We start from the raw sequence: 22,500 nt of genomic DNA on the forward strand, positions 1-22,500 counted from the left end.
CATGTTTGAACCTGAGGCATCAGATAATGACAATTTACTCGGCACAGCAGACATTGGTGATGAGGCCGGTCGGCAGCCCAATACATCACGAAAGGAAGAGTGGTAGGGCTATGTCTTGTCTAGCATCGGGATTTCTCTCTGAATCTTTCTTTCCCCAGTCATTCTGTGATATACTTATCAGTAATTGCAAAAACAGACGAGTAGTTATATAGATCTAGTAATGAATGTATCAAATTGACATGAATAGACAACTGTCAGCTGTCTTATGACAGGCCAGCAACAAAGCAAAACAAAAAACAGGTCACACTTCAACGAATAGGCAGTTGGTTTTGCTCTCCTATATTAACACAATTCCATCAAATTTTAAAATTAGAAAAGCCAGTAAGGGTCTACTTGCGTCTTAGAAAAACCAAGGTTGCATCCTCCTAGGCCAGTGTTTTTCAACCTTTTCTGTGTCACGGCACGTTTTTACATTGGAAAAAATGTCGCGGCACACCGCAAACCAAAAATGTTCCAAAATTACTTTCTGTACAGTATATTTAATTATAGAATAATCCCTCAATATTTATACTTATACTCAGTGTGAAACTTGAGCCTGTATGGATAAACACAAAGTCGATATCCTGGCAGGAATCTTCCAACAGCTCATAGTCTCTCTGTTTTAATTTTTTATAGCAGTTAGGCTTGAAAAGCTCAGAATTATCAGACAGAGGAACTTTAGAAATGTCTTAATCGCATCAAGGGCAAGCATCTCACTGACAATGGCTTTGCAGGCATGTAGTATTGTCTCTTTTTAGATTCAGCAAAAAGTTTAGCAACAAGGTAACTCGCTTTGAGGGCTTGCTCATTTACCTTTGTAGTGTTTCTAAAAAAAAATGTTTTTACCTTTTTTCTCTGTTTTAATGGAGGCGAACAAAATAGTCAATCGACTTGTTTTGAAATGAGAGCAAATGCACCTGCTCGCGTCATGTTCAAGAACTGCTCTGATTTGTAGCCATCAGCTACCTTGCTGTTCTCAACAATGAGTTGGAATAAAACACAGGGGGAGGATTGACGGTCTCACAAATGGATGAAATGGAAAGAACACTTTCGTGTATAGGGACACTTGACAACTCTAATCCAATGTTGTACAGTAGACGTGCTGGGGTCTACATTTTCGCAGGCAGCAAGATGGATAATGGCTAGAAATCTCAGCAGTTCTTGAACGTGACACGAGCAATACATTGCTCATTTGCACACGACCACAACCTTCTACCTGCGTACTCCTTTCCTACTGCTACTTGTAACATGTTGTAGGTAGGATGTGTGCATAAACATAACAAGAAGGGGAGAAGCTTCCACTTATGCACATTTATTCACAAAAAAAAAATAATAAATCCACCTTGACCACTCGTCACTCGGGAGCTCAGCGGTTCACTGATTAACTCCAACATAAACGTAAGCAGCAACAGCAATGTAAATAAAGCAGCGCCACTGCGTGGTGGATGTCGGGAGGAACACCATTCCCGACGACATTAAAAAAAAAAAAAAAAAAAAAAGCGATATTGGATAACTTCTCGCGGCACACCTGACGGTCTCTCACGGCACACTAGTGTGCCGCGGCACACCGGTTGAAAGACTCCGTCCTAGGCTTTCAAAGATGTTGTCGCTGTTGAAATGTTGAAAACAAAGATGCGATCGAGGAGCCAGGGTGAAGTTCTTCTGCTTAACTCTCAAAAAAGATGTCCATTTGGGCCACGCATGGTCTCGAGGCTTCGTGTGAGCAATTCTTCGCTACGCATCGAGATGGCATGATTAAGCTCGCAAGTAAAACCCAGAAAATGTTTGCAATATATGGCGAGGATAGCGTGGTGCTATGCTTTCGTATTGGAGTGCTGGCGAGGTCTTCGGGAATTGACGTCATCAGGTAGCGGCCGGCAGCGAGGCACATTCCTCGTTGCCAAGGTGTTGCTATGGCAATAACTCAAAATTCACGCAGTCAATTAAAAAAAATTTGGGGGAAATGTGAGTTTTGAGACGGCGAATGATGCATTCAATACAATTTAACCGGGTAAAACGCTCATGAATTAGTCTTCACCTGCCCTTTAGAGGAAATGGAATAAAGCCTGCGGATAGACTGAAAACCTGTCGTCGGTGTTCCCTCTTACTGAACTCCTGTGTCTTATTTATTTTTTATATGATAGGAACAGTGCACATTAATGAACATCTGTTAGACACATCTAAAAGATGTAAATATGACAGATTATAGCTAAAATGATCCGTTACATCAACAGTCCCTAGGCAGATAATGGAACGAAAGACACAAAAAGACAAAAAAAGAACAAGCGGTTACAATAAAACTCCCTTCAACAAACTTCTAAGGCTTACTCATTGAACCAATGGGGTTTGAGCAAACCCAGGTTAAGAACTACTGCACTGCTGTATACACTAGTTGGGCAGCTCTAACCCACGTTTTATTTGATTTTTGGACCAAATGCAATTACACTGTGGGCTAGATTTGTCCCACAGACCTCATTTTGACACCTTGCCCATACTTGGGAATGTAAGTGTAAATGGTTTGTTTTAAAGTGCCTGTGACACCATAAAAAATATTAAATAGCATTATTATGTGAATTAAAATCATATTTTGAGACGATTCGACTAAATACAACAATATGGCAAAGGGCAGATGACGAGAAATGAGTCTTTTAATCTGCCGTTTAGCCCTGCCTGTCATTATAGCGCTCTAGCGCCTCCCTCTGGGTGAGGACGTCAGCAGAGTAACAATTTCAGCTGATTTGGAATTCAGCCCATTGAGGGGGAAGATTCAGAACGAGGAAAATGCGACAGAGAGCAGCAAAATGTCATCATGGTTTTAATCTCTCTACTACAATATTTTTACAGGATATTCTTTTTATCTAAGTATTTTTCCCCAATCGTTAAATAAATTGTATATTCATGACAAATAACAATGTTGTACTAAATGGATTATGAAATATAAAAAAAATGCATTTACTCAGTACGACAAGGCAAAATTACTGATAATGGTCAAAATTGCCGACTTGTTAAACCTCCAGAACGGTATTTTATGCAACCGGAGTTAGTCTGACTCTTGTCATTTCCCCGCGGGGACTCAGAGATGGAGGAAAGAGTGTAAACAAAAACAGAGTGTAAGAGCCAGGCTACATGCCAGGCTCTTCCAAGTCTGTTCCTCGCCTTTCGAAAACGAAAAATCACTCAAAAATACCCCGACTCATGTCACACATGGCAGGGGCGTTAGATTGTGTTCACCAATCGGCCAGTCCCTGGCGGCGAGCAAGTTTCGGCCCATCATTCTGCTGTGGCCCCGGCAGGCAGGCAGTGCTTGTCCCCGGGGACGCAGAGGGGAATGAACGCAGAAAATAGCGCATTCTCAGTGGAGAAACCTGCCGATGTCGGAGTGCGTGGCTGCCTGGGCCAAAGCCATGTACGTGTAGTGCTCTATAGGCGGGCATGCGAAGAGGACCGAGGGGGATGGAAGTCTCTACACAATCGAGAACCGGAGATGAGAGCGGGGACTCCCCGGGGCCAAGGCTAGGATAGTGTGAAGAGGACCGAGGGGTTGGAAGTCTACGCAATCGAGAACAAAGTGAAAGAGTAGTATTATACAATATTTTCGATACTGTAACTATTATTTACAGTATGTGTGATGTAAAGCAACCGCATAAGAGGTGTGATACTCAAATCAAAACAGAAATGCTGGAAAGGCACCTTTGTTCACACTGCCCAGATCCTAATTTCCTGTCCATGACTAATAAAAATAATAACCTTATTTGGACTGCAGATTTTCCGCGTGGGGAAACACTGTTACAAGAGCGTGTTTGTGCTCTCCCTGCTTGCGTGTGTTTGTCTAGGTTCTGGTGCTGGAGCTGGAGACGCGCCTGCAGAAGGAGCGTGAGCGTCTCGGAGAGCTGAGGAAAAAACACTACGAGCTGGCGGGGGTTGCTGAGGGCTGGGAGGCCGACGAGGAGGGTGAGAGTGGAAAACGAACACATTTTGGAACCTATACAGCAATGGTTCTCGAACATTTGAGAGCAAGTACGTACTTGACTCTCGGAGTACCACCCTCATGGCCAATAAAATCCAGTAATGCGGGAGGCCAAAATCTTCATAAAAGAAAGGCAGAGGTTTTATTTATTCTTATAAGTCACAGTGTGACCTTTAATACTGTGCTTGGATTTCGTGGGGAAATATGGGTACGTAATTAGGGATTGCAATGGTTCCTCTAGGAAATAGTAACAATAATCTAATTAATATTAAAATTTAAAACCATTAATATTAAGTTCAGATTTTATTTCCCAAAGTAACACAATCAATATAAGTTATGGATAGAAATATATCTAAATTAGTGAGTTTTGTTGTTGTTGATGAACAGAAATATTAGCATTTCGTCACCCAAGTCATTTTTTTACAAAAATATTAAAATTGTGAATATAAAAAACATCAACGAATGGTTGAGTTTACTGAAAAATCTGGAAAAAAAATAACTAGCAAATTATTTTAAGAACACTTCGATATAAAAAGGAACAACATTTTTAAAAATCGGTAAATTCAATAAAAGGCTAATGATACCTGACTAATCTCGGTTTCAATAAGGTTATCTAAAAAATATAGTCTGCAGTTACATTTAGCTCATAGATGTTAACCTTAGAATAATGCTATTAATTACTTTACTCACATTAACGACACTGAGTTGGCATCGTTAATTTTTTTCTCAACTTTTTAAAATTGAATTTTCATACATTAATGGGATGGGTACAGGCATACACAGCAAGCATAGAGACACGTGAATAATAGTTTCGATGACACAAAGTGACCTTCTCCCTGAAAGGGTCAGGATAAGGGTATCCTCCCAGCACCAACAAGACAACAGACATTCTCATTCACAATTTACACACCACACACACAGACACACACGCACGCCCACACACAAAGGGGGTTGGGGGGGTTGGTAGCTCAATGGTTTTGAGCTTCAATAGTTATGGAATCTATGTAAACTAGAAAAGGATGTCAGGTTCTATCAAAGGTTTGCAGGGATCCCTTTAGGGAAAATTAAATTTTTTCAAGTCTCAGGTTTTGCAGAATTTCATGGATCCATTTATTTTGTGTAGGTGGGGATGAATGAGTCCACTTAAGGAGAATAAGCCTCCTAGCAAGTAGTGTTATGAAAGCAATGACTTTTCTTGATGGTTTAGGCAAAGCAGGGAGGGATGTGTTCCAAAAATTGCAGTTTGGGGGTCGGGATTCAGCTTGGTACAAAACACTTTTCCTAAAATGTCGAAAACAGTTTGCCACAAGACATCTAATTTGGGACATAAACAAAACATATTTACAGTGAGGAGTATTTGCACCCCTAGTGATTTTGCAAGTTCACCCACTTATAAAATAGATAGAGGTCTGAAATATCAATCATAGATGCATTTTCACTCATAAAGCCATAATCTAAAAAATGTTTTTAAATTTATTTTTTTTAAATTCGGAACTCACATTGTATGATTTCTTTTTTTCAATAATTTATTTGTAATTTACTGGGGTTCATAAGTATTTGTACCCCTGAGAATCCGCAATAATTATGACACTCAGAGTTGTCAGTCCACCCTAAAAAAAAGTCCACTTTCGCCCCATGAGTAACCACCCGCCCACCACCCGTTGGATCACCACTGTTGTCACCTGTGCACCCCACAGTCAGTCATAATCCAACTGCTATCATGGGCAAGATCAGAGAGCTTTCGAAAGACACCAGAGAAAAAATTGTTGAGCTCCACAAAGCTGGAAAAGGCTATGGGACAATTGGAAAGCAGCTTGGTGAGAATAAATCAAAAGTTGCCACAATTGTTCGAAAATGGAAAAGGCTAAACGTGACTGATAATCTACCTCTGAGTTGGGCTCTTTGTAAAATCTCTCCTCTAGGGGCATCACTCATGATGAGAAAAGTGAGGGCTCAGCCTAGAACTACACTGCAGGAGCTGGTCAATGACCTGAAGCGAGCTGGATGCACAGTTTCATTGCTACTGTCAGTAGAACACTACAGTGCAATGGTTTAATGTCACGCATTGCTCAGAAGGTTCCCCTGTTGAAGCCAGTACACGTGAAGGCCTGTCTGAAGTTTACCAGGGACCATCTGAATGATGCAGAGGGGTTGTGGGAGAAAGTCATGCAGTCAGATAAGACCAGAGAACTTTTTGATGCAAACTTTACTTGTCGTGTGTGGAGAAAAAAGGATGAGTACAATCCCAAGAACCCCATCTCTACTGTGAAGTGTGGGGGGGGCTCATGTTTTTGGGGCTGTTTTTCGGCAAAGGGGACAGGATGACTGTACTGTATAAAGCAGAGGATGAATGGTGAAATGTATGGTCAGATTTTGAGCCACAACCTCCTTCCCTCAGTCAGACATTTGAGGATGAGCCGTGGCTGGATCTTCCATCGTGACAATGATCCGATTGTGAAGTGTCTCCTGTTTAGAATTTTGCACTGTACGAGTTGATATCTAGAGCACATTGATGAAGAATGAACAAGATGGAGCATGTTGTTCCATTGTTCATCAGATATATTAATGTTGAGGTCTTGGTTCCGGATTGTTCTGAGAGTAATTAAGAAGGTTGGATTGATTTAAAAAAAAGAATAAGTCATATAAATTAGACATTAAGCTTTTTTTGTGTTGGTTTGAGTACAAGAAGGGCATTCATCAGAGTTTCAGAGGGGCGGTTTTGGGAAGTGGAAGAAAAAGCTTCTGAATAAAATATCGTATCTGAAAGTAACGGAGAGCTGGGGAGAGTAAACCTGCTCCCTGAATTGTCTCCATATGGCATCAGTAAAATTGATAAATTACCGATAAGTTATGCAACATAATGGGTCATCAATATATGCTGATCCTCTTTTTAACTTTAATCGCTCTGAAATGAGGGAGTCTAGGAGGCACAAGCTCTGCAGCATTTATTTATACTCGGTGCGGCTTCCCACTGTAGTGAGCTGATATTCTATCAGTCTAAAGTGGGCAATAAAAAGCGTCTACGGCATACGAACAACACTACATGTAACAAGAGGACACGTATGACGCTTGCTCATCCACCAAAAGTTCACGGAAATCTCCAAATAGTGTTAAAATGTCAGAAGATAAGCTGTGCATTAACACTTAATTTTAAATTTAAAACAAAAGCGAGGAAATTGGAGGGATCGGCAGGCCACTGCGTCTAAATGAATGTAGCGGAAACACTTTGATTGAGTTTAATGACATTCCACTTAAGTTTTTCCTAAATAGCTGTAAAGACATTTTTTAAACATTAATTGTTGTTGTTTTGGTTGAATCGACCCATCTGCAATGCTCTGACTGAAGGAAGGAAGGTTGTCCCCCAAAATTTCACACCGAGATCTCATACAGCGTCCCAGTCATCCTCTCTTTAATACAGTGCACTCGTCCTGTCCCATGCACTGAAAAAAACAAACAAAGCATGATGCTAGCACCCAGGCTTCACAGTAGGGATGGTGTTCTTCAGATAGAACTCATCATTCTTCTTCCTCCAAACACGGTTAGTGGAATTATGACCAAAATGTTCTATTTTACTCTCTTCTGACCACAAAACTTGCTCCCATGAGTCCGCTGCATCATCCAAATGGTCATAGGCAAACTTAAGACATGTGCTTGTTTAAGCAGTGGAACTTTCCGTGCCATGCATGATTTCAAACCATGACGTCTAGTGTATTACCAACAGTAACCATGCAAACTGTTGTCTCAGCTCTTTTCAGGTCATTGACCAACTCCTGTCGTGTAGTTCTGGGCTGATTTCTCACCTCATCATTGAAACCCCACGAGGTGATATCTTACATGGGGCTCCACTCCGATTAAGATTGACCGTCATGTTTAACTTCATTTTCTAATGATTGCTCCAACAGTGGACCTTTTTTCCACCAAGCTGCTTGGCAATTGCTCTATAGCCAGGGGTGCACATATTTTTTTTGCCCAGGTTCTCAGAGGAGGACCTGGAGATGTGACTTGGTCCTCATTGAGCTTGAGAGCCGACCCGCCTGATGCGATAAAATTATGACAAGCTTTAGTTAGAGCCAAATACCTTTTATTAATTATATTAACAATTAATGCCTGATTAACATCAACTGGCACAACAAAATTGCCATTACTTTGAAGTGAAATGTAAAGAAATAAACATAAAAGCAGTACTAATTCAAAATAAAGGGCATTATGCGGCTCCCACATTAACTCCAAGCCTTTGTAAAAGTGGGATGTCCTCCTCCTCATAAGAGCTCATTGAACGTGCATGTTTAGCTTTGTGAAATGCGAGCAAAAACACGTTTGTCAGTGCATGGCGCTGCTCTTCATTAACTTTATTTCGCCACTTGTCCATAGGGCGAGTGGGGTGCTGCCTGACATCGATAGTTTGCTTAATTGCCACATGCTCTGTTTTTTTCGTGCATTGCAAAGTTTGGATGGCTGAAATTCTTGGACCCAACATAAAATGCGCTGCCGTTACCAGCGATTCTCACGGCAAATTTTGTACCACATATCCGTGCAAGCATCATTTGCTTCTAGCTATGGTACCTCCTGCAGCCACTTTTCAGCAAAAGTCCTTTTTTCGGTAGCTCCGGTGACGTCTCTGTCGTCTGTCTGTCCTTTGACGGGGGTGGAGGAACACGGAAATAATTACTCAGTGGGGCCTGCCTCCGACATTTTGAGAAGTGATTATCTCGTGTCCGCCGCAAATACAGTGGTCAGCCATCGGTACGCAAAAGCGTATGGAAACCGTCGAGGGCCAGCGCGTTTGTATACGTCCAGTACGCATGCGCGCATGCGGACCACTTATGTGCACCCCTGTCTATAGCCTTTTCAGCCTTATGGAGGTGAACAATTTGTCTCTGGTGTCTTTGGACAGCTCTTTGGTTTTGACCATGTTACAAGTTTGAGTGTTACTTATTGTATGGGGTAGACAGGTGTCTTTAGGCTGCCATCAACCTCAAACTAGTGCATCTGATTCAGGATAATACTAATACGGGCTAACAGGTCTTTCAGGGTCAGAATTCTAACTGATGGACAAGTGTTCAAATACTTATTTGCAGCTGCATCACACAAATTGTTAAAAAATCATGCATTGTGATTTCTGGATTTTCTTTTTAGATTATCTCTCTCACAGAGGACATGGACCTACGATGAACAGTTCAAACTCCTCCATTATTTCTAAGTGGAAGAACTTGCAAGATAGCAGGGTGTTCAAATACTTATTTTCTTCACTGTACCACTGGTGGTACTCGTACTACACTTTGAGAACTACTGCTCTTTCTAAGGGACTTTAACCCTAACATCACTGTTTTCAACCCCTGCAGGTTCAGGTTGACCGCAGCCCCATCATGGCCTTCGCCCAGAAGAAACTTGTATTTATACACTCTTCTCCATCTCTCTCGCTAGTTTTTTCCATTCTTGTTTGTTAATCAAGCCAAATGAAATGGTGCTTGCTCTCTAAATCCACATCACCCCCCCCCCCCCCCCCCACGAATCGCGCCGAGGGCTCGTCGAGGCTCGGAAGGTAGGACGACCCGACCTAACCCCCTCAAAGACTGTGTGTCCGCGTAGAGGAAAGTCTACCACTTAATTTATTATCCTTGCTCCTTGTTTTCAAATTTGTAACGAACACACAATAAGTTTCATTCGAGACATGATGAGCACAAGTTCTAAGAGGACTAAATGAAGCTTCTTCGCTAACAAGCTGGAGGGGCTACTTGTCGAGTCTGTGGCGATTCACTGGACGGTCAGCCTTTCACTTTTTAGAAAAAAACCCGACTGTTAAATCATGGTTAACCTCCATCGCATTTCGGTTTTGAAAATGTCACTTCTATAGAAACCTGCAGCAAACTGCCAAGGAGGTAGCTTGCAACTCTTATTGTAAACCATTGCAGGTTAAAAGTAGCAGCTGCAGAAGAGCCATTGAAAAAAAAAAAAAAACGCTACATCAAAATGACCCATCAATTTCCTCATAAACAAGAGTTTTTAGGCCTATTTTTAGTTCAAGTTCAATTTAGTTCAATTTTACAGCAGAAGGTTTAAAAGAGCCACATGACATCCCTAATTGTCAATGGCACTGTTAAGAGCGGCCAATGAGTCAAGGATGCCACACAGTAGCCGCTGTGTGTCCTTAGCTCTGTGCAGACCACATAGCTGTGAGTAAATGCCAACTTTCACTGTCATCTTAGGTCACAAAACCTTCAACTGTGTCAATATTTGTCTCGCACTCAGTCGGCCCTCTTTTCATTTGAATAAGGAATGCAAAGCGGTGCAGGTTTAAACCAATAGACGTCATCTTTGTTATCCGACTGAGGCTCGTAACAACGTCTGGGTTAAGCGATTGTGTGTCTTAAACCTATTTTGGGCACTAAAAGTTATAATTTAATAGACGCAGCTTAAACAGTACTTGCCGATAATTCTTCAACATCTGCTTGGAGCAGCTGATGTAGTTTTAGAAAAAAAGTTCATGTTAAACGGATATATATATAAGGTGAAGTAAAGATCCAGCACGTCTTATTGCAGTGCTGTTGTTCCTGTATTTAATACGTGCTTTAGTTGGGCCATTTTTCACTTCACACCACTTATTATTTGAGAATAATTTAAATAGGGAATACTATTAAAGGGGGATGGATGGTGAGAATAATTCATCTGTATCTGGAGATGAAACAAAACGCACCTTGAGTGCTGAACGCTTGTATTTTTTTTTTTTTTAACCTCGTCTCGGGTCCGACGTCGTACCAGCTCAGCCAGCCTTTCAAACTGCCTCACACTGTAGTTTAAGAGACTACTCACTCACATAGCGACATTGACATGTGTCTTTGTATCGTGTACTAAAATTATGTCAGTGGGTTGTTTTTATTTTTTCAGTTTTTAAAAATAAATATTTCAACTTGTTAATACAGCTGTGGGTGTGTCTGGTTTTATTTCAATTCGGCTTTCTTTGTGTTTCTTTTGGGCAATAATCAGCTCGAGTTTTGGGAGAGCTGCAGAGTATAAATCATGGTTTCTTCAAGTTTTGAAGTGTATTACCACCAGAAAGTGTTTGGTTCTTAAAGTAACACTATCATGACCCAAGTTAAAATACAGAAGCACAGAAAGGCCGTTCATCCAAAATTTGATTATTCATGTAAAGTGATAGTGTTACTTTAAAAAAGTCATTTTTTTAAAAAATAAACTCCTTGTTTTACGAAAAACATTGTTATGAATTCATGTAAGGTTAAGAAAAATACATAAAAAAAGAGGTGACATAGTAGAATCACTCTCCCAAAAATGTGTAATTTATTACTACAAACAAAATACAGGAATGTCAAAATGTTTGAAGCTAAATCTTAAGCATTGTATGAAAATAGGTTAAAAAAAAAAGCTTGCGCTTCATTTATAAAAAGATAACTAAATTGAAATGTCAAAACAAGCCATTCTTAAATGCTAATAAAGGTAGTCCCCGGGTTATGAACGAGTTCCATTCCTACGCTGGCGACGTAACCCGTATTTCCACATACGTAGGAATTAACCCTATAAGTACCCCTAAATCTCAAAGTAACTATCCGAAAACTTGTATTATACATCATTGTACTGTCCTCGCCAAGACGTAGGTGCTAAGTCCTAGCTAGACAGCAAGCTAAGCGCTGAAATGACGATGCCAGACGTCCGTGTGGTTGGCTGACTTTATTCAGCTGCTCATGACATCAACACTTGCAAAATGAAATTAAATCAGTTTCATTTTCAGTGACGGCAATTAAAATTTATTTTTAACTAGCTGCTGATACAGTAATAACAAACCACACAAATGAGTTATTTTCAGTTCGCATCTGTTCATCATTAAAAACAATCAACCACAATTGAAAACGCACAATAAACAGTATAAAAGGTGTTAGTTACAGGCGTTGCCCCTGTGGATGCTTCACGAGCAACAAATGCGCACACAGGCTTGCAGCTGTAAACTATACCCTTTCACTCATCCCTTGCCCACTTCTTCGTGGGCGTAAATGCGCTCTACCTTGTGTATGCACGTACATTCTTCTTCGTGTGTACATGCGCTCTTACTCGCATGCATAAGTATTACCTGCTCTGTTCTTCTGCGCCAAAATAAAAACGTATCACAAAACGAAATTCATCATGTATATGGCGTAAAACACTCGGGTGACTTGAAGTTTCCGCTCGGAGACCCCCAATTGGGCCAAATTTCAAAATTGTCCAATATGCATGTGTGATACATCATTGAAAAGCTTAAAATCTCTGGGGGAATAGAAATTTTGACCAGGAGGGCATTTATATATATATATATATATATGTGTGTGTATGTATAAGAATGTCAAAATTATCGCGTTAACGGGCAGTAATTAATTTTTTGAATTACTCACATTAAAATATTTGACGCAATTACCGTACATGCCCCGCTCAAACATTAAAATGACAGCACAGTGAAATGTGTACTTGTTGTGTTTTTCGGAGTTTTGTCGCCCTCTGCTGGCGCTTGGGTGTGACATTTTATAGGCTTCAGCACCCATGAGCATTGTGTAAGTAATTATTGGCATCAACAATGGCGGGCTACTAGTTTATTTTTTGATTGAAAATTTTACAAATTTTAGCAAAACGAAAACATTGAGGGGTTTTAATATAAAATTTCTATAACTTGTACTAACATTTATCTTTTAAGAACTACAAGTCTTTCTATCCATGGATGGCTTTAACAGAATGTTAATAATGGTAATGCCATCTTGTTTATTTATTGTTATAATAAACAAATACAGTACTTATGTACCATATCTTGAATGTATGTATCCATCTTGTCTCATCTTTCCATTCCAACAATAGTTTACAGAAAAATGACATATTTTATAGATGTTTGAATTGCGATTAATTACGATTCATTTTTAAGCTGTAATTAACTTGATTAAAAATTTTAATCGTTTGACACCCGTAATATATATATATATATATATATATATATTAAACAGCAAAACCCTAACTGGAAATGAGAGCATGTGAGAGCACAATTAAAGACGCCACTATTTTAAAGAGGTATTATTGCGTATTTACCTTGTTTTGATGCAAAAACATGTAGCATGTATCACCGAGTGTCAAGACACAGATGTGAATGGCCACAGCCGGATTTTGGGGAGATTTTATGGGTGAAACACAGTAATATAACAACTGTTGCGATGCAGAAATCGCAGACATCAAGGAGTGGTCGAGATGTTCTTTTTCATATATTTACTGTTTTAAACTTTTTTTTTTCCATTTTTCTTTGTTTGGATCGATTATTATCTAAAATATTGGGAAAAATGCGACTAATGAAAAAAATACAATTAAGCGATAGTTATGAGGTCGATATCATTTTTTTTCATTGTGACATAATTTGTTTAAGAGTTTGAAATATGCGAGTGAATAATTTTTTTTTTTTTTAAACTAAATATTAGACATCAATTAATGATTCTAAGCTAAAAATGACAGACATTTCGAATAATACAATTACTTACCTTCTTTTTATGGCTAGGTTGAAACAAAAGCGGTTGCGCGACGTCTGTAAACAGGGGTTTCCAGGGTAAAACGGACAAATTAAAAATAGTTTGGGGACTTAATACGCCAGGAATCTGCTATAGCAGCATATAGACATATTGATCTATCAAACACAACAGTTCTTTTGGCTTAAAATACAGCAGTTTATTTTTAGGAGTGGTACAAGAGCAGAAACTGCTTTTTCACTCGTGTCTGTGTTCTGCAATATACAAAGTCAAAATTACTTAAGTCAGGTACGTCGTAACCCGGGGACTACCTGTACGCAGAGGTGGGTAGTAACGCGTTATATGTACTCTGTTACATTTACTTGAGTAACTTTTTGAGAAAAATGTAATTCTAAGAGTAGTTTTACTAAGCTATACTTGAGTAGCTTTGTGAAGAAAATACGCGTCTTTTACTCCGTTACTTTGGCAAGGCAAGTTAAATTTATTTGTATAGCACAAGTCAACATGAGGCAATTCAAAGTGCTTTACATTACATCAGTACTTCTCAAATAGTGGGGCGCGCTCCCCCAGGGGGGCGCAGAGCGATGCCAGGGGTGGCGCATGTGACCTCGGGGAACATGCTTTTTTTTTTTTTTTTTTTTTTTTTTTTTTTTTTTTGGGCCGTACTAAAAGTGTACTTGCACATCCACTCAGTGGGTGCCAGTGGCGATCTCATTTTCAAAGTGCGCGCAGTATTTTTGAAGTAAGCAAGAGCACACAGAAGAGAGATATGAAGAGCTGTGTGCCGTTTTCGAAAGCCGTTTACCAGCCGGACCCACGCAGCAACCCACTGTCTTCTCCTGTTCTCACGTGTCTGCCCGAGAAGCGCCATTTTCGGCTTGGGATCGTCACGACGACCGCCCTCACCTCCGGTTCTCCCTCGGCCGCCGAGAATGCGCTTTTTTTGGGCCGTTTGCCTTTCTGCTTTGACATTTAATACAGTGGTAGATGAGGAAAGACCACTGTTTACTGTGTCTAAAAATGATTATAGCGGACAGCCGGAAGCCAAATCAATTAAGATGCCACTTAAAGACATTAGACCCCAATCTCATTGATAAGCCGCTTGGTTGTTTTTCAGCGAAAACGTGCCGAATATTCCAAACAATCGTCCCGCTTTGTCAGTGTTATATCAGTAAACCAGTGAGCACTATTAGCATGCTCAGTGCAAAATAACCCCACACCTTTGCAAACTGGAGGTGATACTGTGAGCAGCGAAAATAAAAACTGTCCTTCTGTCCAAAGACACTTTTTTTTTTTCTTCTTCTTCTATTCAGTTTTGTTTTTTCGGTCAAATTTTTGACATATTGTCCTCCTTAGTTAATGTTTCTGATCAATTTGAATTTGTTATTATTTACTGATTTTATTTTTCAGTATCAAATGGTCAAAAATGTACCTTGAGTGTATTTTTACAGTTTGGGTGTGACTTTTTGTTTTTAATTCAGGCAAATTGATGCGCGTTAAGTCTTTTCTGTTACAAACAAAACAGTGTTGATAAAGTTATCCTTCATAAGTTGATCTGTTATTTTCTCTAATAGGAAAAGACACAATGCAAGGCAGAGGTGTATTTATAATAGTTATATTATAGACAAATGATACTGTTTACAGTGGCGGCAGAGTTTGGGGGGGCGCGAAACATTTACGTCTTCCTTGGGGGGGCGTAACAAAGTAATTGAGAAGCACTGCATTACATGAAGATCCACGAGCAGAGATAAAATGATTCGTAAAAATCACATCAAATCAAAAAGTTAAAGATGATTGAAACAGGAAATAAAATTATACATAAAAAATACATTGAATCCCCAATAGAATTCAAAACACAATAACTCGGAAATGGAAATAAATTGGAAATCAAGCAGAAAATGAAAAATAATAATAATAATAATAATAGCTTGAAATCTGGGCTACACAAGAGTCATTACATTTTCCTCATTATTCTACATATTAGATTTTTTTTTTTTTTTTTTGCCAGCGATGCCAAGAGTAGCTCTACCAATTTCACCAATGAGACATCGCAACAATAATCACATGACTCCATTTCTGTACTCCAATCCGACGCAAGCTTGCCATTCTATGATCACATCAGCCTGTTCAATCACTTGGCGTCTTCAGGGCGCTGGCCTCAACATGACTAGAAAGTGCGGATTCAACTCTCTTTCCCAGTTTTTATTTGGCACCGATTGACCACGGAAATTGGCAGATATGATCCATTTAATTTCATAATAGTAACAATGGAGGTACTACTGTATTCACTATTCAAACTAGGAACTATTTTCTCCACTAGAGGGCACTCATGCTCTTTGGACGAATAATGCTTCATTTCTTTCTCTTTTTTCTCACCGGAATTCAATTTTTTTTTTGTATTTCTTTGGCCTAATGTGGTTATGTAATGGGTTATTGTACAGTAATATTATAACAACAGTTCATATAGATAAGTTTGTGCTGAGAGAAAAAAAATACCATTGTTTTCCAAAACATATCAAACAAAAATAAGCAGTAACTCACAATGTTACTCATTACTTGGGTATTCTTTTTACTGGATACGTTTTTACTTGTGTACATTTTTTGGATGACTGCTTTTACCTGAGTAATATTATTTTAAAGTAACGCCACTCTACCCATGTCTACCTGTATGTTGAAATCAAGTTAAATGCAACTGAAATGTACTGAGACAACTACTCCTTAGCAAACCACTAGAGGGAGTCAGAGTCCCAGCAGACATGCACAGACAACACTTTGAGAATTGCTTGTGAAACATATTGAAAAATCGTTTTGAAATGACATTGTGTCACTCTTAAGCACAAGAGTGCCCTTTGTGTTCAGGCCCAAAAGAAATCGACGCCAAATTCTAATGCGCATTGATTGATTACTAGAGGTGCAGTTAGTTTTGCACTAAAAGCATTGACTCATTTTAAGTGCTTGTTTGTTTCTTAAAAGTCCAGATGCGGCTGTATCAGAGACACAAATCAACTTTGTAGGCTTCCTGTTGCTCAAGCATTGAGTAACCTGAAATCATTGGTGAGATTGCTGCAAACACCAATCCTGTGTAAAGTCCACATCTTCCAGTGGTTCACTTTATTTTGACCACCACCGTCATTATGAAACATCACACTTGCATCTGGCTCATTTCAGAATGGGAGGACATTTTATACACCAACTGTTAAAGTGTTAAATAATCTACATGCAAAAGACTAAAACATGCAGTTTCAGAGTCAATGTACTTGGCCTGCAGCAAAGAATGCTTTAAAACACTTTTCAAATACTAAATAAGTCTGTGATTCACCCTTTTTTTCTCAATTTTATGTCCCACTACTACTGACCAAATTATATCTTATCTAAACTAAAAATATTTTTTTCCTAATTTTTATTTTTACTTTATTTTGGAATGAATGCTGTCTTGTAACTGTGGGTGCATTTGTTTTATTTAAAGGGTATGACAACACCTGGGGAAATTCTAATATTCCATCATTTATCCATAAACGCATGCCTTTTGTATTCATATCATGCAACTTCGTGTAATTACACACATCGCAACACCAAGAAAATGATAGAAATTTAGATCGATTCTCAAGCTAAAAGGACCCGCCTACGAGATCCCGGAGATCTAGCATATTGTGTGCGTGACGTCACTACAAGGAAACAACCGGGTCAGTGCTTAGTACTGAATGGCGGCGATGATAGCGGACAATTTTGTTTCTAGTTGCAGCGACGAATCCGATGTAACGAACATTCTTCTAATGGTGACGAGGAGAGTTATGAACCTTTCTTTGGTGTTTTGGGTTATCAATTTGAGCCCAAACGAAAGCCAATGCAGCCTAATGAAAGGATCATTGAGAGGAGCAATCACACTGATGAAACACCGGCAACATCGTGTGGGAAACACCGAATGGTTTGTTTTGCATTTTTTTGTGAAGCTGATACACCGTGACCGCAAAATAATGTAATGTATAGAATAATTATCATTTATTGTGCTATCGTAGGTTTTCGCTCTGCCAACAGACACAAATATGAATGGGATTCGAGGATTTGTTCAATATATTTTACGAGAGATCATTTGTACATGTGTCCAGTCCTATATCCAATGCGTAATATGTTTTTATTATAAAAGAGTACTCACTCTGGTCATTTCGAGCTTGGCTGCTCAGCTCATTTGGTTAGCCTGGGGTGGTCTCATCAGAGCCAGTCGTCCTCTTTCTTGATATCTCAGGACATTTAGGTGGCTGCGCGTGTTTGGTGGCTGCTTTCATCAGCAATTTCTTAGCAAAACCTGATTTCATTTGTCCATAGTTCGAATAGCTCTCAGGTGTAAAATGCGCACCACACAAAACCGTGCCGGAGGCTGGGTCTGCAAAATTAGCCCTCATAGCACGGACGAACTTTACTCATTGTCTGCGTAGTCCAGCTCTTTTTCTCGCGTTCGGGAACTCATGGGTACTACATTGCGACAAATGGCTATTTGTAGACCACATAGCATGACAGGTTTGAACCATTTTAGCGATTTTTGATAAAACACGAACGCAACTCTCGTCGATAAACAACGATTGCACCTGCCTCGACCTTTCGTTTCCTTGTTTTGACGTCTCCACCCCATTCGGCTGTTTCCGGAATTCTTTCGGAAATGTTCGTAATTTTCGATCTATTTTCGATAATTGCTCATGAAATGTTCGTAATTTTCGATCTATTTTCGATAACTGCTCATGAATGCGATTTATTTTTTTGTTAACTTTATTAATATTTTTTATCTTGCCACATAACGGTTCTATTGATATCGTACAGCCCACAGCCCCTTAGTGTTTTAATACCCTTTAACAATGTTTAAGATCTTACTTATCCATGAGATGTTTCCCCAAACATGCACACAATCCTGTTACAGAACCCTTTTATCATAGTAGTATCAGGCATTGAATCATATGGTAAGCTAGACATGACATCAGTTTTCCAAAAGAATCGGTCAAGCAAATTCATGTGCTGTCTTCTATTCAAAGGTGGGTAGAGTAGCCAAAAGTTTTACTCAAATAAGAGTAGCATTACTTCTAAATAATATTACTCAAGTACAAGTAAAAAAGTATTCGTTGAAAAGAAGATTGTGAGTAAGTGCTTACAATGTCTGATTAAAATAATACCCAGATAGCAGACCGACATTGAATAAACGTTGATTTTCCATTAAAATCATCAGTATGGTTGACATAGAAATTTTCTATGTCAAGTGACGTTGAAACAACGTTGTTCTATGGTATGTCAGGCGATGGTTGGGTTAGGCGATGGTTGGGTTACTAATGTTGACAAATAGTTGATTTATGATTGAACGGCAAATATGATTGAACAGTCATTTATTATGGCTAAGCGGGCGTTTTGGTTGAAAACATAACATTGATTTAGCGTTGTTACAATATTCTTAATAATGTGAAATGACGTTTAGATTTTGTAAGGATTTCAGCATTGAAACAACATTAATTTAGGGTGCAGAAGTGACGTTCATTCAACGATATAAGATAGCGGAATGTTGATCCAACATCTTTTTAACGTCGGTCTGCTATCTGGGATAATAATAATGGTATATATTTTTTCTCAGCACAACTTCATTTTATGAACTGTTATTATTATACTGTGCTGTAGCACAGCGCTCCACAAACCTTTTTTTTCACGGACCGGCAATGTGTGGCAAAAAATTATCGTAACTGTAAGATAACACAAAGAGGCTAAAAATGAACATTAGGTGCAGGGAAAATATAACTTACCATACGTTGAATCAACCTTTTTTAACATTAACAGCAAACATCCTTCTTCGCTGGCATAATGAGTTGTCCAATCGTGAAAGCTTTCTTGGCTTTGGCAATACGGTTCGCCACGAGGTATGGTGCTATCAGTTCATTAGCTTTTGTTGCCTCGTTTTGCTAGCTTTTAGCTACATTCTATGCAGAATGGACTTGGTTGTAAGTAGGCATGTACCGGTTTGATGTTCTGACAGTGTGATAACTTTAAGCCAAGATAGCATGGTTTCACGATATCTCCGTATTGCAATTACAGCTCTAACATATGTTACTTTGAGATGGCTAGACACACTAAACATGCTGGAGTTAACTCTCGTAGCTGGTGGGAAACCTTCATGACAGTGTTTACTAACCTTTAATTTTGTATAAATGCGAATTCATATTGGCGGTATTGCCTCCTCAGCAGCCACTCTCCGCAAACATGTTTTGCATGTCGGTTGGCCCTCTTCCTTTAAGCCGCGGCCGTCTGTAACTTTTCTGTAGCCGAAGTTTTCCCATACCAGCGATTTTGTTTCCTTGGATTGGAGTGGCGGGGGGGGTTCATAAGTTTCTCCTCCTCCAGCCATCATGTAGCACAGCTTACTCACTGACACTGTGAAACAACCGGTGGGGGAGGGATGAGCCTTAGAGCTACAAGCGACGGATTTATCCATGTATTTTTGGGAAATAAAAAATAGCCAATACCGCAGGGACGGTATGAAGGAAAATTTTTGCGGTTATGAGACCTTGACATTTTCATACCATGGTATATGTTGAAACCGGTAATCGGCACATATCTAGTTGTAATCTCTTTTGGCTCAACAGGTGGCCTTTTCCCCGTAAAGAAGCTGTCCAAAGACATCACAGCCAGCAGCAGCTAACGTTACTGTTTACATTGACTGACGCTGGCCTGCTATAGGTGTGCAAACATCCCAGTAATGGCGGCCAACTGCTAGAGGGCGACATACGCAAATCTCAGATTAGTCAGGAGGCACAGGCCAGATTGCGGTCGTTAACAAATTACTATTTCTCTGCATCCCAGTAGAAAATTTGCCACCGACTGGAATCGGTCCACGGTCCGATGGGGATCCCTGCTGAGTTGCTGAGCCTATTAAATGACTGTATTATGCCAAAAAGATGACACAAAAAACCCCCCATCAAATTTAGACTAGAAAACTGACCCATTACCCGTCCAAACAGCATAAGTGCCCTCTAGTGGAGAAAAAACATTGTCGTTACCAGTGAATTATATAATGGAGTCATGTTTTTATTGTTGCGGCATCTCATTGGTGAAACGGGTAGCGCTACTGTCAGCATCTCTGGTCAATATGTAGAATAAACGACTCTAGTGTAGCTCAAAGTAGCGGAGTACGAGTAGGGTTTCTTCTTCAAAAATCTACTCAAGTAAAAGTAAAAAGTATTGTGTGGTAAAACTACTAATTTTTCTCAGTTTCTCAAGTAAGGCGTTACTACCCACCTCTGCTTCTGTTTTTCCATCCCACCTCTGCTTCTGTTTTTCCATGTTGTTATAAAATAGTTTGTCTTGATTGAATGTTTCCCTCGACCTCATACAACCCTGTTACACACATGATCAGAAGAATCTTTCATTTTCTTATTTACATAAGTAACTTTGTAGTAATAGCTGAGCTCGCCTGAGAAAAAGCGATCATTAGTATGGATTTGCAACCCTCTCACTGTGATTATGTTAAGTATTGTCAATATCAAATCATGTCATAAAAATGTTAGCATTGATCAAGACTTTGATGGTATATTACCTATTATTGCTGAATATGTAGAGGAAAATCACAAAATTGGAAGCTTTTTTTTCATCAATTTTAAATCCCAAATGCCTTCCAAATCTAGAGTGACCTTTCCACTGCTACCCACCCCCAACCAAACAACATAAGCTTGTAGTCAGTGAGTCTAACACTAACTCGGTGAATGCCAGTGCAACTCAAAAGTCCCAAACTGTCCATGAATTATGAATGAGTGGCTGCCTCACCTCCCGAACCCAAAATGAAGCAGACCCATTTGTTTATCTGAGTGCTTCTTCCAGGGGAGCTGCTGTCAGGCAGCCCAGTTCAGGACTGCAGAGACTAAAAATAGATCAGCTTGTCTTTCTCCCAGGCACCACCCACTCCATTACCCATGTGACACAACAGCAGCCCTGCATACTGTGCTGGTGCTGAATGCAATCACGTCACAGGCAAACATCCCACTGGATAAATGAGACCCTTAATCACTGAGCAAGGCACTTCATGAAGACCGACTGCAATCACAGGGCTCCAAACCACAAAAGAGAGTTAGTGTAGATGATTAAGTGGTCGATGGTAGAGCTGTAATGATTTTCACTTCATACACAGCAACGGTGCAATTTTAAAATTAAAACAAAAATCAAAAGAGCATTACAACTGAAAGATACGTTTAGCTCATCTGCTGCCAAGGACTTCCAATCCATTGGGAGCCCTCACAGTTCTGAATGATTGGATGTATTGTTTATCCTTGTTAATGGAAGCAAATCAGTTAAATCTTCTCTTTCCCCATAAAAAGAAATAGGGTTAGTCATTTCCAGTTCTCGAAAAAACACCATTTAGAAAATATATATAGCAGAAAACTCAGACAAGGCTGAAAAAGCAGTTCCTGCTCTTGGACCCCTTTTTAAAATAAACTGCTGTATTTTAAGCCAAAAGAACTGTCGTGTTTGATGGAACAATATGTCTATATGCTGCCATAGCAGATTCATGGCGCATTGAGCCCCTGAACTATTTTTAATGTGTCCCTTTTACGCTGGAGACCCCCGTTTACAGACACAACGCTTTTGTTTCAACCCAGCAATAAAAAGAAGGTAAGTAATCACATTTATTTTCGAAATGTCGATCATTTTTAGCTTAGAATCATTAATTGATGTCTAATATTTTGCTTAAAAAAACTTTTTAAAATTATTCACATATTTTAAACTTTTAAACCAATTACGTCACAATGAAAAAAATAGTATCTGTAAATAAGTCACTTATATCTACCTCATAACTATCGCTTAATTGTCTTTGTTTTTTTGTTTGTTACTGTCGCATTTCCCCCGATATTTTTGATGAGAAATAATCCAAACAAATAAAAATTAGGTGGAAAAAAAACATTTAAAATGGTAAATATATGAAAAAATCTCGACCACTCCTTGATGTCTGCGATTTCTGCATTGCGACCCTTGTTGTCGTTTTTATATTACCGT

General features: G+C 39.4%; 1 protein-coding gene across 4 annotated transcripts in view; it reads left to right on the top strand.

Moving 5' to 3' along the window:
* hip1 (huntingtin interacting protein 1) overlaps positions 1-10,925 on the top strand; it is a 98,243-nt gene extending 87,318 nt beyond the window's left edge. For all 4 annotated transcript variants that reach the window (XM_057838114.1, XM_057838115.1, XM_057838117.1 and 1 more), the window contains 2 exons: positions 3,873-3,990; positions 9,349-10,925. In XM_057838114.1, coding sequence (XP_057694097.1) covers positions 3,873-3,990; positions 9,349-9,359 — 129 coding nt within the window. In that variant the 3' untranslated portion in view covers positions 9,360-10,925. The remainder of the gene's footprint in view (positions 1-3,872; positions 3,991-9,348) is intronic.
* The last annotated feature ends 11,575 nt before the right edge of the window (positions 10,926-22,500 follow it).

Source organism: Corythoichthys intestinalis, chromosome 6, assembly GCF_030265065.1.
Source record: "Corythoichthys intestinalis isolate RoL2023-P3 chromosome 6, ASM3026506v1, whole genome shotgun sequence".
Taxonomy (NCBI): Eukaryota; Metazoa; Chordata; class Actinopteri; order Syngnathiformes; family Syngnathidae; genus Corythoichthys; species Corythoichthys intestinalis.